The 15,456-nt window shown below is 56.5% G+C and overlaps 1 protein-coding gene across 7 annotated transcripts in view; it reads right to left on the minus strand.

The window, feature by feature from the left end:
• Positions 1-15,456, minus strand: part of NCOR2 (nuclear receptor corepressor 2) — a 109,455-nt gene that overhangs the window by 84,769 nt on the left and 9,230 nt on the right. For 6 of the 7 annotated variants that reach the window (XM_069081564.1, XM_069081563.1, XM_069081567.1 and 3 more), the window contains one exon: positions 3,280-3,422. In XM_069081564.1, the coding sequence (XP_068937665.1) occupies positions 3,280-3,422 (143 nt within the window). Of the gene's footprint in view, positions 1-3,279; positions 3,423-7,533; positions 7,722-15,456 lie in introns of those variants that run through there. The other variant, XM_069081568.1, reaches the window with a different exon arrangement.

A 15,456-nucleotide genomic window follows, 5' to 3' on the forward strand; every position in this document is an offset into this window, starting at 1 on the left:
GGGGGGAGGGGGAATAAGAGCTGTGATGGGTGAAATCACTGACCTTTTGAATAAGTCATGAGAAGACAATATGGAGAAAGGATGGTAGTGTGCCTAAAGCACTAGCCTCTGGAGTGAGGAGGGCCTAGGTTCAGGTGCTACCTGTGACACAGACCAGCAGAGTGTCCCTGAGCATATCACTTAGCCTCTTGGGGCTCTCGAGGAGCAGGGGCAAGCTATCTGCACTGGTAGAAGGCGTCTCCTCCCTGGAAGTGCCCCTGAATTCTTAAGTCTGGACCAAGTGGAGAAATGTTAAGAAGGTGGCCCCAGAGTCATTTCAAAGCCACGGGGCGGGCAGGGTGTCAGGCTTTACTGACCACCTCTGTGAACCTCAGTGTCCTCATCTGTGAAATGGGGCGAGGTGCTCAGAAGGGAGTAAATAGCAGATGACTACAATCTCTTCCGGTCACCAACCTACCCCATAAAGGCCTGGTGGGAGGGAGGGATCTGTCTACGCCTCATTTCTACAACCCGAGGGTGATCAATCAGTCAGTTCACAGTTACGAAGCTCCTACTGTGTGCCGGGCGCTGGGTTCCATTCTGGAAGCACCATCAGCACTTCGGTACAAAACCAGCCCTGGTGCTCCTGATCCGTAGGCCCCAAAGGCCCTCCCGCAGCCAGAAGGCCGGGCAGGAGGCTCAGGCTCCCCAATGACGGCTGCCCCCTCCCACAGCCCTGGCTTTCTAGAGCACAGCAGAGAAGGGGCCAGGGGAGGGGGACAGTTCAGCCTGGCCTGGAGGGAAAGGGCAGCTTGAGCTTTTCATTCCTTCAGGCTGACAAGATGAAATTCCTGTGTGAGTCAGCGGTTCTTTCTTCACCTCCTCCTCCTTCCCCCAAGCACCTGATGGCTCGAGAGGGACCAGGCTGGCAAACCTGGAGGCTTCACCCTCCGACCAACCCCCTGCCCCTTGCTGTGTGTCACCAGTTATCCCGACTGCCCTCTCTGGGCCCTGACAGGATGGGGAGTCGAGAGTCAAAACCAAGCACCCTGACTTGGAAAGATCCCTGGCTCTCTCCCAAACCCACTTTTTGTGTTTTCACCACAGCATTTTATCTACACTTTTGTTAAGCTTCACTAAATTGGGGAAAATAGGAGCCACGTACTTAAAATCCCAAGGAGTCTTCTAGGGATAAAACCAGTGCATTGCTACTGGACACAACACTGATTCTGAAGTCAGAGGACCTGGGTTCGAATTTCAACAATGCTACTTTCTCCACATCTGAAACTGGGTCAGTCACTGGTCCCTTTTGAGCCTTAATTTCCTCATCTGTAAAATGGCAAGGCTGGAGCAGCCCTTGTGCATCACTAGGGACCCCTTCTCAGAGTTGTGTTTTTAAATATTGGAAGGAAGGAAGCACTCAATTTCAGTTAGAGGGGAGTGAAAATACAGATGTCATTTCCCGTCCCCCCAAATGCACAGAGCCAGGCACAGAGGACCCTTACAGCTTCAGAGGCAGACTCCCACCAGGACAGCTGGGAGAAGGAGAAGAGCCCCCCACCCTCTGTGCCTCCCCAGCTTGCCTGGCACTGCCTCAAGCTCCACCTTCCCAATTCTCGGGGGGCTCACCAAACCCCTCCTCTCCTCTTGGCTGCCCCAACCTAGAGAAGAAGTCAGCCTCGGCTGCCCGGCTCAGTGGACTTCCTTTCACAGATCACCACAGGGAGGCCCCCTCTAGCTCCATATACAAGATATGTGACCTGAGCTTCAGCCCTGGGAGAGCTGACTTGGATTCATTAGTGGCCATGGGTGCCGCAGGGTAGAGGGAAGGAGGAAAAAAGGGGGCTGGAGAGCACGGCGAGCAAGGGGAGGGGAGAGATCACAATATCTCATCCTTCCCTCTCCCCATGCCTGGACCGCTCTCCCTATGGGCTCTACCTGGCACCATTCAGGAGTCCCCAAACCACCAAGGAGAGACCTGTCTGTTGGACAGAACGGTCTATTTACATGGTGCCAAGAAGGCAAGCACCCCGAGGGCAGGAACTGCTTTTGTGTCTATGTCCATTTTCTCTGTACAGGTCTTGGATGGACTTAGTTGCACACACGCTCTCTCCCCCACCAGCTCCCTGTGGGCATGCACTTCTGGCTCTGGAAGCCCAGGGCTGAGCACAGTGCCAGGCACAAAGGGAGAGCCCAGACTGAGAGCTGGAAGCTTGTGAGTATCTCCCCTTGGTTCCTTATTTCCCAAGGAATCTCACACATAACTTATTCTGTACAGACGTGTTTGTATATTCACTCGCCCATTAGACTATAAGCTCCCTGAGGTCACAGATTGGCTTTTTTTCCCCTCAGCACTTAGCAGAGTGTCTGGCCCTTAATAGAAGGTGCTTAGTAAATGTTTATTGATGGGCTGGAAGTCACCTCCAAGACCACCCAGGCTGGGGGGTTCTTAACCCAGATTCCATAAACTTAAGAAACAAATTCAGGCCCCTGTGTCCCAACAGAATTGGCTTCCTTCATACTGCTGTGTGTTTACTGGCCACCAGAGGGGTCCAAGACACAAAAAGGGTTAAGAATCCACGACTCCCTTGACCAAGAACTCACTGACTGGTGCCAAGGTCCCAGCCACACTGGTCAGGTGGGTAAACTGAGGAATGGAGGCAAGGTGACAGTCCAGGTCCCAAAGGCAGTGGCATAGCTGAGTTTTAAGCCATGTCTATCACTCTTTCCATTGCAGATGGGAAATTGTAGGGGGAAGGGAACAAGCATTTATTATGCACCTACTACATACCAGACACTTTACAAATATTACTTCCTTGGATCCTCACATTAACCTTGGGAGGCTTTTCTCTATTCTATTATCTCCATTTTACAATGGAAGGAACTGAGGCAGGCAGAGAAGTGACTGGCCCAGGGTCACGAGGCTGGTGAGTGCCTGCAGCTGGATGTGAACTCAGGCCTTTCTGACTCCTGGCCCGCTCTCTCTGTATCACCACCAAGACACCTCTGGTTTCCGGCATCTCATTAAAAGAGGGCCTCCATGAGGGTCGCAGCAGCTCTGGCCTTTCCTCGTTTTCCCTGGCACTGAGCATGATGCCTGAACACAGTGGGATCTCAGTAAATGCTTACTGGCTGAATAACGGACCCGGGAGGGGTGTGTGCGCTGGACTGGATCACATCTGGAGAGCCCACAAGCCCTGAGATTCTGCACTGAGTTCAGTCCCTTCATTCCAGACCCAGGCGCCCTGCCTGGGACCCCGCTGCAGGGACAGGGGGCAGGGGCAGGGGTCAAGGACTCACCATTTTTAGCTTGTGCTGCTGAAGGATTTCATCCAAATTCTGTCTCTTCTTGTAGTTGAAGTAGAAGTTTTTACACTGGGACACCGTCTTGGACCCCACCATCCTGGCAATGGCCGACCAGTTTCGCCCATGTTCCAGGAGACCTGCGGCCAAGGGAGGAAAGGTAAAAGGTGAGGGCCCAGCAGCTTCCTTCCATCACTTAGAGGACCTTCAAGGTCAGCTAAGCTAGACTCTATTTTACAGAGCAGGAAACAGGGAAGGAAGGTGACCTACCCAATATCACACAGGCAGGGATCAGAGCTTCAAAGAAGGGACCTCAGAGGTCCCTTAGTCCAAGTCCCTTACTGCAGATGTGGACACAGAAGCCCAGGAAGGTAGAGTCATTCAGGACCACAGATTTGGAAGGTCACCTAGCTCAGCTCCCCCACTATACATAAGAGGAGAGATTCCCAAATACCAGAGTTACTGAGTCTTATAATTAAGGATCGTAAAGTTTGGGCTAGAATGGACCGGGGAGTTCTGAGTCCACCCTCCTCGCCATAAGAAGAAAGGGCTATGGCCCAGAGATGAAGGGAGTTGCCCCCAAGCCCAGGCTGAGCCTGGTCTGACTGCAGATGCAGAGTCCTGAGAGAGGGAGAAAGGGGCTAAGGCCCTGAGTCTGCCTCCAGAGTCTGCCTCTTCCTCAATCTCCCTCAGCACTAAAGCATCTCTCTCTAGAACCCTGCAGAAGCTTCAGATGCTGACCCCTGGGCCCTCTCAATTCCTGGCTGTCCTGGCTAACCTCACACAGGCCCTGGGGCAGTGGGAAGCCAGCTGCCCTGACCTGGACACAACGTTCCCAGCTGCAGAAAGGGGCCGTGTGACATGGCCTTGTTTTCAGTTCCCCACCAGGACTGGGAAGGGGGTAGCGGAACAGAGCTGGGCTGGGCCAGGCCGGGACCTCCCTCATAAACAGCCTGCACACACCTACCCTCCCAGCCCATGTGACCACAGCTTCCACACTAAACAAGTGAACCTCAAACTTTCCAAGGACCAGGAGGGGTCAGTGCCTGGAGGGGCTGGGAAGAGCTCCAGGCCCAAAGGGCAGACTGCCCGCCCCTTCCTCTTCCACCCCTCCTCCCTCCATGTCCCTTGGACTCCCGGGCTCTCTCTGGGAGCATCCAGAGTCTCTCCGCCCACAATGGTCCACAACGGCCCCAAGCACTTGGACTAGAGGGACAGGAACACAGAGTGCAGATCAGAGCTTTGGTGAGGTGGGAGGGTCAGCATGCACAATCTCCTTTTACAGGTAAGGAAACTGAGGCCCAAGGGGGTCACCCAGATGGCCCACCTCAGGGGCAGGATCTGAACTCAAGGAGTCTGATGCCAGGCCCAGGGCTGCTTCCACAGAGCCAAATCAAGAAAGGTTTCTTGTAGGAAGCCTCAAAGAAAGAGGGCTTTCCAGGCAAGTAGGAGAGTCCATATGCCAAGCTCCTCGGTGAGGATGGAGGGTTGTTATCTGGGGGCTGCTGATAGAATGTAAGCTCCTTGAGGGCAGGAATTACTTCTGCTTTTTCTCTTTCCATCCTCAGCACCCAAAACAACTCCTGGCATACTGGGCACTTAAAATGCCTGAGGGAGTCCCAGTGTGGATGCTCCTTCCATCAAGGAAGACCAACATCTTTGCTCACTCACAGTTTTCTTCCCCAATTCCGGGCCACATCCCCATCCCCACACTGAGCCACCTCTCTGCAGGAGTGGAATTGTGGAGGGAAGGCTTTGCAAGCCTCCCTACCAAAGGAGGGGGAGAGGACACCCAGGGGTCACAGGAGGAGCCCGCCCTCTCGGCAGGTGTGCCCTCAAAATCTCCGATGCAGCATCCACACGGCAGGAAAGCGAGGAGGCCCGCCCACCATCCCGGGGCACACTGGCCACACACGCTGGCTCTCCAGTCAAACCCACATCCCCTTGAACAGCAATGTCAACAACTTGTCCTCTACACACCCGGCATGGAGGGTGCCCCAAGGGCCTGCTTTCTGGGTCTGGATCAAAACCCTGGGTTCAAGCCTCTCCCCTCTCTCCTCGAGGACAAAGCCCAGGCTGACCAGGAAGGCTTTTTTCCAGACCTCAGCCCATCTGCCCAACACACACACACATAGCAGACGTGTATATTTATATCTTTCTGCTCCCAGGCAGCCTGACCTTGGATATCCCAAGCCTCAAGTCCAAGCCAGAGCTGCCAGGCCACTTCTGAGTGGCCAGAGAGGAGGAGGACGAGGCAAGGTCCCTTAACCTTTCTATCCCCATAGGGCTGGAAAGCCCTGAATTAGACCTTATATAAATACACAAAACAATCTCCCAGCCAGCTTGGTTTGAGGGTGAATCGGCTAAAGGATTTCCTGGAGCAAAGCCATATCCATGTGGGGCGGGGGTCATGCGCGCCCGGCGCGCATAGGGGGGGAGGGGGAGGTGGGGGGGGGGGGGGGGGGGGAGGGGAGAGAGAGGGGAGGGGGAGGGGGGGGAGGATGGGAGAGAGAGAGAGAGAAAGACAGAGAGACAGAGAGAGAGAGAGAGAGAGAGAGAGAGAGAGAGAGAGAGAGAGAGAGAGAGAGAGAGAGAGAGAGAGAGGACAGACATAAACATAGAACAGCAATGGACTGACAGAGGGGCAATGGTGAGCCTCCAGAGCACCACCCCTCAGCCAGGTGAGGCTCGTCATGGTGACAGCGGTGGCATTCTCGGGGCAGATGCCATCCTGAGTCCACCCAGCCAGACCAGGAAGAGCTCAGGAGCCACGTGGCCGGGCCCTGAACGAGGGAGTAGGAAGGCTCCTCTGAGGTGTCCCAAGGACAAGCGGCGGGAGGGAGGGGGGGATGGGGAAGGATCCAGTGTCTGCAGGCCCTCGACCTTTCCCGCCTAAGCCCAAGCCTTAGCTGCCATTTCGCCAGGAGGATGTCTAGCTGGGAACATTCCCTTTTTAAACCCTGAGCCAAAAGAAGTCAGGACAAACATGGCAGGCAGGAGGCCCTGCGCCCAGGGCGGGGCAGCTGGTGGGTGGGCAGGCGGGTGTCAGGTCCCAGCCCAGCCCCATGGGGGACGGTAGGACAGGCTGCACCACAAGGTGTATTGACATTTCCAAATTAAATAAATAAGCAGGCCGCTGAGTGTTAGGCTGGGAGGCAGGAAGGACCTTAATTCACTCCACAGGGCAACAGCTGAGGCTTCCCATTGGGGTGGGGGAGGCGGGTCAGCTGCCCCTCTCGGACCAAATGCCCAAGTGGCAATTAGGACATCTGAGTGTGAGTGCCATTAACAAGCTGTGTGAGCCTGGCCAAGAAGTTTAACCTCTCTGGGCATCAATTCCTCCAACCAGAAAAACTAGGAAAGGGGCTGGCCCGGAGGGTCTCTCAAGATGTGGCAGCCACATCCCTGGATGGATCCAGGTCTGGCTGACCCAAGGTTCATTCTGTATCCTGTCACTGGGACACCCTGGGGCAGCGCAAAGAGGCTTCCAGAGACGGGGCCATCTCGTTAGAGGATGACCCTGACATCCCTCCACGGAGGTGGCCCTGTCCATTTTGTCCCAAGCCAGCCCTCCATCCTGCTGCCTTCTAAACAATGAAGTCTGGCCCAAGGTCAATGGCCACCCCCTGGGGACTGCTGGCACCAGGAAAGGAGCCAGTGCCCCCAAAGCAGAGGGCACAGGGCCCACGCTGCGCCGGGCTCCCTGCACCCCGGCAGAGGTGGCAGGCAGAACCAGGTGCCTGTCTTTCTGACTCCCCACAACAGGGCTGCCTTGTTTCCCAAGCACAGATGGCCCTCCCCCTTACAGGGGAGATCCAGTTTGTACAGCCAGGAAAGGGAGGGCTCGGGCTGCCCAGAACCATCAGACTCTCCTCCCTGCCTCCCCAAAACAAGCAGCAATCTCCCGACACACCTGCTTCCCGCCCCCTGTAATCAGCGGGCAATCTGCCCGCCCCCATCCCTGTTCCTGTCCCCATCAGCAGTAATGGGGGGGGGGGGGCCTGCTTGTCAATAGCATCACCAGCCACGGCACTGGCAGAGCCCCTGCCGCCACGCCACCCACGAGATCAGCACGGGCAGGTCCTGACCCTCGGCCCCTTCCCTGGCAACAGTTTGCCCAGCCTGGCCCGGGGCTGGGGAGGGGGGTTCCCTCTACAGACGCACTTCAGATGCCCCTCCATGGACACCGCTACTCATTTCCAAACAAGCCTAGCCTGCCCTCCTTCCCACCCCCGCTGAAAGGATACTCACATTCTCTTATCCGCGATTCCCCTTCCGCTAAGTTTTCCCGAAACATACGGCAGGCAGGAGCGAGGGGAGCTAGAAACGCGATCGCAGGACCGCTGGGATGCAGCGGGCGGCGGCGGTGGCAGCGTCTGTCTGAGATCGGGGCTCGGACTTCACTGCTCTCACATCCTCTCCGCTCCTCCTGTTTGCCTTCTCTTGGAGCCGCCAAAGGAAGGAGGGGTTGGAGAAGGGGAGGAGGAGGAGGAGGAGGAGGAGGGAAGAGGGAGGAGGGAAGGCAGCCCGGCGGCTCCTGGCTCCTTTCAGCTCTGCCCTCCCACCTCCCAAGAACTGCCAAGGCGGGGTGAGGGGGAGAGGCGGCCAGCCGGTGGCCCGGAGCTTGTGACAGGGTCACGGCAAGTGCGTCCTTGCGTCTCCCAGGCCCCCCTGGCACTCCTCGCCAGGCCTGTCACTTCTGACAGGGGCACAGGGCTGCCGCGGTGCCGGCTGCGGCTTCTCCCGGCCCGCAGATCCCAGAGAAAGACCTCCCTCCCAGGCTGGGGCAGGGGAAGGAAACCCTCCCCCCTTGGCCAACAGTGGATGGAGCTCGCCTCCCCCCAACCCGGTCTGCAGGCGCCTTCCCCAGTCCCCCCAAAAGGCAGCAACAGTAACAGCGACAACAGAACCCTAAGTTATGGGGAAGAAATACCAGGCAGATGGGGCAGACTACAGAGAGGGGTCTAGTCTGCTCTGCCAGCTGGGGCCGGGGCCTGGCTGCCGTAGGGAGGACAGGGCTCCAGTAAGAGCTCTGATCTCTTCCTCCGGTTGACCCCCGGCTCATCTCATCTAAATGTGACCTCTAGACAATGCTAACAGCCCGAGTGTGGCACGGGCCCAGGTTGACAAGGGGTGGGCCAACTTGGCCTTCACCTTCCTCCTCCCTCCCTCTTCCTCTGTCAGCGGCAGGGGCAGCGGGTGGCAGCGAGAGTTCCCACAAAGACAGATTTTCCAGGCCCCCACCACTCCTGACTTGGAGGAAGCATTTCCTTCCTCAGCACCGTGGAGGAGAAACCCCTGAGCCCTTGGCTCCCTTTCCAGATCTCTCCCTGAGGAGCCCCCACCCCCTCCAGATGAAGGAGGGCAATCATCATGGCAAATTCCATGCACAAAGGACTCTGAGATTTGCAAAGTATTTTACTTTTGTTTCTGTATTTCTGGATCTGAATTCTGGCTCTCACATGTGACCTTGGACAAGTCACAGACTCCCTGAGCATTAGATCTCCCTCTGTAAAATGAGGGGGTTGGAGAGGATGGTCTCTAAGGTTCCTTCCGGGGGTCTAAAATCCATGGCCCCATTTTACAGGAGAAAAAATTGAGGGTGAAGATCCTACAGAAAGTTGTGTCAAAGGCAAAACAGATCACCTATTCAACGAAAGCGGAGCCCAGTGGGGGCCTGGTGAGGCCGGAAGGATCCCAGGACCCTGACTTTAGAGCCAGAAAGCAACTCAGGGAAGGCTTCGTTCAGCCCCCTTCTCTATACAGTGCCTTCTAGGTGCCAGGTGGGGGGTGGGGGTGGGAGGCGCGCGCGACAACAAAGCAATCATCTCACTCCAGGCAGCCAAGGGCTCACATTCTAAGCAGAAAGCCAACAAAGACCCACAAACCCGCAGAGGACAGAAATGCAGACACAGAGTCGTTTGGGAGGGAGGGAGGGGTCTGGGCAGCCCAAGAAAGACTTTGCAAAGAAGGAAACTGAGGCCTGCAAAAGGACACATCCTAACACTGGCCTGGAAGCCAGGAGCTCTGAAAACTCCCAGACCTGGGCTCTTCTAAAGGAGTCATCCATCTCACACCCCAGGCACGACCTCCACCGCCTGGGGGCCTTTGGGGGGGGGGTCGTCCAAACACAGGCTTAATGACTGCAAGTACTCTCCAGCCTCCACCCTCCTGCTCCCCTGCAATCATCCTCCTGAGTCTTCTTTCCACAGCAGAGTTCAGGAGTGTCTCCACTGGCCCAAACACCTCTGCCTCTTCTGTACTCCCTAGCTGATCCTGCCCCATATGCCCCGAGTGATCCCAGAAGCACTGGGGGCAGGGGGTGAAAGCCAAGCACACACCACCATACCCTGAACTTTGGATCGGCTTCTGAGCACACCAGGACACATTGATTTTTCCTCCTCCTGCTTCTGTCCGCCAGCCTGTCTGCTTTTAACCCTTTGGCTGCCTGGCTTCAGTAGGGTGTTGGGGCTGGGGCAGGGGCAGACAGAAGCTAAATACCTTGAGAACGGCAGCAGTTCTCACCGGGGTCCCAGACGCCCAGTGGAATCACAGACCTCAGAGGCCATGGGGACCACGGACCTCTCTGAACAGAGTTGTAGCAAGCCCAGGTCCTTGCAGGGAGTCTGCAGGGGCCGGCCCAGTGGCCAGAAAGGCAAGGGAGAGCTCTCAGGGAATGCCCTGGGGGGAAGGGAGGCAGCCGGGCCTGTGCTCACTCCTCCCTCTCACCCCACCCAGATGCTCCCCATGAATCCTCTGACAACAGCAGATTTCTTTCCCCCAGCGAAGTGCTCCGGATACTTAAAGTGCCCTGGCCCCATCCCCCTTAGGATCTCTGGATCACAAATTTAGAGGTGGGAGGGCCTGAGAGGCCTCACCATCAAACCCCTGTACTTTACAGACATGGAAACTGAGGCAGGGAGGGAGAAGGGGAGGGGATTTTCTCAAGGCTGTCACACAGCTGGGGTGAACCTGTCTGGAGCTTAGGTCTTCCAGACTCCAAGCTCAGAAGTTCAATCCATTACCCTTCTCATTTCTAAGGAGAAAAGTTTAATTTTGAAAAACCCAACTGATTTCTCTGCCACGCCTGAAGCTGAGGAGTGGCAGCTCCATGCTGGGACTGGGCAGGGAGGGCCTCAGACCACCAGCCCACAGACAATGAGGCCATGCCTCCCACAGATCTGGGTCTGGGGTATCCAGACTCCAAGCCTGAGCCAGCCAGGGAGCAAAGCCTGAAAGTGGGGAGCTCTCCAGGGTCTGATCCTGAGCCTATCAGGCCAGGAGTCAGGCTGCCAGCGCCACAGCTCCTGCTGTCAAACAGAGAAACCTTCCCCTGTGCCTCCCCCAGATTATGGCCCCTATGTCCTCCCCCTCAAGCCGAGAACACAGCTTTTCTCAGAGACTCTGGTGGTACTTTGGGACAAGACCCAGACTCCTCAAATACAGCCAAGGGCTCCAGCTGAGGACAGCTCCCAGGATGCTGGTGCCGGAGCCCAAAGGGCCCTTGGATGCCAGGGCCCAACTCCACTCCGCCCCCAGTTGTCTAGGGCAGGATTTGAACTCAGCTCTGACAGACTCCTCACTGCCTTACAGCTTCTCCTGCACCACAGGGCATCTGTCTGTCTGTCCATGTGTCTCTACCCATTTCCTCATAAGGGAGATACATATGATGCAAGAGATAATGTGACCTCAAAGATCCTTTCCATAATCTCTCCGGGCCTCAGTTTCCTCATCTATAAAGCAAGCAGGTTGGACTAGCCGACCTCTGAGGGTCCTTCCAACTGTCAATCTAGAATCCACAGGTAAGGCACTTCACCTGTATGTGCCCCTGGCATCCCACTAAGACAATGAATTAGATGAGCTACCAACCTGAGTCAGTGAGGGGAGTCTCCACACAGGGAATCCCCCCCACACTGATGAAGTCACAGGTCTGGACCAGAATCATCATTAAGACGAATTTGGCCACATAGAGAGTAGTAAGATATTGAGGGTGAGGGGGTTCTGCTGGTGGTCAGGAAAACTTGCCAAGGTGCAGAGGGAGCAAGTGGACTGGGCTGTCAGGCCTCAAGTGATGGTCAAGCCAAAAACATTTATCAACTGCCTACTGTGTACCAGGCCCTGTCCTAAGCAAAGAAACAGAAAAAGGCAAGAGCACAGATCCTGCCCTCACAGAGCTCAGTCTGCGGGGGTGAGGGTAGGGATGTGGTCCAAATCTCTGTCTCTCTCTCTCTCTCTCCCCTCTCCTCCTCTCCATCCTCTTCTCCTCTCTCTCCCCTTCTCCTCTCTCTGTCTCCCTCCTTCCCCCCCCCACACACATGTACACAGCAGGTAACTGCAGAGACTAGCACTGAGGGTGCTTGGGAAAGGCCTCCTGCAGGGGCTGGGGTCTGAGCCGAGCCCCCAAGTTCCCTTCCAATTCCAAAGACCCTGGGCTTCTCTGATGCAGTGTGGTATAGGGTGCAGGGGAAAGAGCTGGATTTGGATTCAGAGGACCTGGCTTCAAATCTTACCACTGACACTACCTTGGGCAAGTCCCTCGATCTGTCAGCCTGTTTCCTCATCTGCAAACTGAGGGGGCCAGACTCGCTGGCCCCTTAGGCCCCTCCCAGCTGGCATCCCCTGTTACTTAAGAGTTTCACGTTGCGCCCAGTGAGTGCCTGCCTCACTCCAGCTGCCCGTCAGGATGATTTTATCTTGTTTATTCTGCCATCCCTGCATTCCTGGCCTTGTATGCCAGGCTGAGCCCGACATCCCCATTTTTCTTTCCTGGCGAAGAGGTTAAGCGGTAATCATCTCTTGATCGTCACAGCAACCCTGGGAGGTAAAAACTAGTATAATCCTCATTTTACAGGTGAGGAAACTGGGGCAGACAGCAGTTCAGTGACTTACCCCAGGTCACACAGCAGTAAGGGTCTTGAGGAAGAATTTTAATTCAGGTCTTCCTGATTCTGGGCCTGGGACTCTATTCATGGGATCACCTATTTGCCTGCAGGACAGCAGGACCCAAGATTCAGAGCAGGAAACCGAGGCCCAGGAGGTGGAATGGGGACACTGAACCTTAGCTGCCCAACTTTAAATTCTGCATGCTTCCCACCACACAGTACCTACACCTTGTAGAACGCTGAGAGCCAGATGGTACCCCAGTGGGTGCTCAGGGCTGACCCTGCCTCTGCTCATGCCCTCGCAGGGACGGTCGCAGAGGAGCCACAGGGTAATGCCCTTGGGGAGGAGGGGCCTGACACCACAGCCAGCCCTCCCAGCAGCAGCCCCAGCCCCCTCTCTTCTCCTCTCTCCCTCCCTGCCCCTGTGCTGTTGGCTGAGCTTTTCTCAAGGTCAGCTGCTGCTGGAAGGGAGGGAGGGAGGCCCCAGGGTTTGGTTCCCGGATGTGTCTGAGGCTGCCCAGGGAGCCTTTCAAGATCTCCTCCCTTTGAGGAGGGAGACAGAGATCCTGTCAGACAAGGGCTGGAGGAAGGGGGGCAGCTCGTGCACCTGCTCCTGCCCATGGCTCCCTCAGAAGGGCACTAGAGCTCCCTGGCCCCGACTGAGCTACACGCAACATTCCTATGGGCACTGGGAGCCCTTGGGCACGGGGGAGCTGGCAAGTGACGAAGGCTTCTCCCAAGTCACCCAGCGGGCAGTACCCCCTCAAGCCCCCACCCAGTCCTCTGTTTACTGTGCATCCAATTACACAGGAACATGTCATGTCCCTCCTGGAGAGCAGGGGCTGGGTATCTCTTACATCTTTATAATCTGGGCCCACAGAAAATACCGCATCAATGCTCACTGAACTACCTGGCATCAAAACCTCTTGTCAGGGCGTTGTACACGGTAGGTGCTCAATCAGGCCTCCCTCTCTCCTTCATGGGACTGCTAGCTCACTCAGCACTTTGCTAAAGAAGAATGGAAGCCCCCAGTGGGAAGTCACTGGGTTCAATTTTCCCTTATCTGATTTGCTGCTGAAATCTCTGGTGCTACCTCTCCCCATCAGGGTCTGAGCTCCTTGGGAGCAGCTGTTCTGTCCCTCACTGCTCATCGTGCACCCTCGGGTTCAGCATGGCGTTCTGCATACAGCAAGTGAGGAGCAGGGCTAGGCCTACGAGAGAAATTTGGTTCACAGATGCTTTCTGCATCCATCTCTCCATCCACCCATCCATCTATCCGTCCATCCATCCATCCATCTGTCCATCGATCCAATCATTCATCCATTATAACTGGGTCTAGCAGAGTGTCTGACACTGACTGACTAATGGAGCTAATAGTCACTTTTCTTGTCCAATCCCAGCTCTCAGTGCACAGAGAGAGCACTTAGTTCCTTCTCTCTTTTCTTTCTTCCCAGTGCCTAGCAAAATGCCCAACACCAAGTAGGGGCTTAATAAATGTAGAGCTATGAGTCGCCATATTCCTCATGACTGCCTCTCTGCTAGGTCCTGTCTTCTCTCTGTTATGGGCGTGTGAGTGTATGCGTGTATGTGTGAATATGTGAGTGTGTATGCATGTGTGTATATTGTGTGAGTGTATGCATGTGTGTGTATATGTGTGTGTCTGTGTGTGTGTGACTGTGCGAGTATGTGTGTGTTTGACTGTGTGAGTATGTGTGTGTATGTATGTGTGAGTGTATGTGTGTGAGTGTGTATGTGTGAGTGTGTGTGAGTGAGAGTGTGTGTGATCTCTGGCCAGGCCCCGGGCTCCAGGGCACCCCCTGGGGCAGATCCTGCCCTCCCTGCCCCTCCTGGAGTGTGAGTGCAGAGAAAGCACATTCATCTTCACAAAGGCTGGAGCCAAGCAGGATCCAGAAGGTGAGGCTGCTGCTCCCACCTCAGGCCAAACCACCTACAGCGATCAAAAGCTCCACAGAAATGGCCGCGGGCTCATCCCCTGCTCTGAGTGCTGAGGGCTGGCTGCCGTCCAGCAGCAGGAGCGAGCCTGGCAGGGTAGGGATGCGGCCTCCCCGGCCCGGGCTCTCAGAGAGGAGAGGGAGCCGCGAGGTCCCGACAGACCACAGGATCTGGCATGCCAGCCGCACCTGCATCCTGCTGCCGGCGGGTCACATGGCGATCAGCAGGCCGGCTGGCCCGTAATTGTCCCACTTGCTGTAATTCACGGCACATGAGCGAGCGCATCGGGGTTTATTGCATTATTAAAAATGTCAGTGATCAGGGCCACTGTGTCCCTCCGAGCCTGGGCTCATGCTAACAACGGGGACTTCTCGCTGTCGTGCCTCAAGCCCCCATCCCTTCTGCTCAGTGTGACCAGAGGCTGTCTACCCCCAGGGAACGGCCTGCACACTCTGGGGACAGGACCTGATTTCAGTGACACGGAGTGGCTCATCTCATCCACCACTGACTCATCCCCTCCCTGTCAAGAACCATGTCCTCCCACCTCCATCTACTCCAACCGCGCCCCCCCCCCCATCTTTCCTAAAAGGGCTCAGGGCCAACACTTTCCTGAAACAGGCCGAGTGCAGCTTGGCCCTGCCCCCCCCCAGGGGGACCCAGAGCAGGCGAGCTGGAGGCCCTGAGAGGGGATGAGGCCGGGGCTGGTGGGCTGCCCCCAGGAAGGGCCCAAGTCAAGCCAGTGGTTGCCCAGGTGGCCTGCCTGGTTTCCAGAGTGACTTAGTCAAAGCCAAGACCAGGGTAGCATTAGCAGGGGAAAGGCTGATAGAAGGCAGGAGGGGAGCAGGTGGTGGGGAGGAAGAGAGACAGAGAAACAGCAAGAGATGGAAAGGGAGAAGGAATGGTAGAGGGGGGGGGCAGGGGGATGGAAGGAGAGAGGGAGGGGCAGGGGATGGAGGGGGAGAGGGAGGGACAGGGAGGAGGGAGAGAGGGAGGGGCAGGGGGATAGAAGGGGAAAGGGAGGGGCAGGGGAGAGAGGGAGGAGCAATGAGGAGGGAGAGAGGGAGGGGCAGGGGGGTGGAGGAAGAGAGGGAGGGGCAGGGGGGTGGAGGGGGAGAGGGAAGGGCAGGGGGATGGAGGGGGAGAAGGAGGGGAAGGGAGAAGGAGAGAGGGAGGGGCAGAGAGGGTGGGGTAAGGGGGTGGAGGGGGAGAGGGAGGGGGAGAGGAAGGAAGAGAAGGAGGGGCAGAGAGGGAGGGAAAGAGGAAGGGAGAGAAGGAGAGAGGGAGAGAGGGAGGGGCAGGGGATGGAGGGAGAGTGGGAGGGGCAGGGAGAAGGAGGGAG

Source organism: Petaurus breviceps, unplaced genomic scaffold (assembly GCF_028583685.1).
Source record: "Petaurus breviceps papuanus isolate PSGF00001 unplaced genomic scaffold, PetGlider_PUasm1.0 99, whole genome shotgun sequence".
NCBI classification, from domain to species: domain Eukaryota; kingdom Metazoa; phylum Chordata; class Mammalia; order Diprotodontia; family Petauridae; genus Petaurus; species Petaurus breviceps.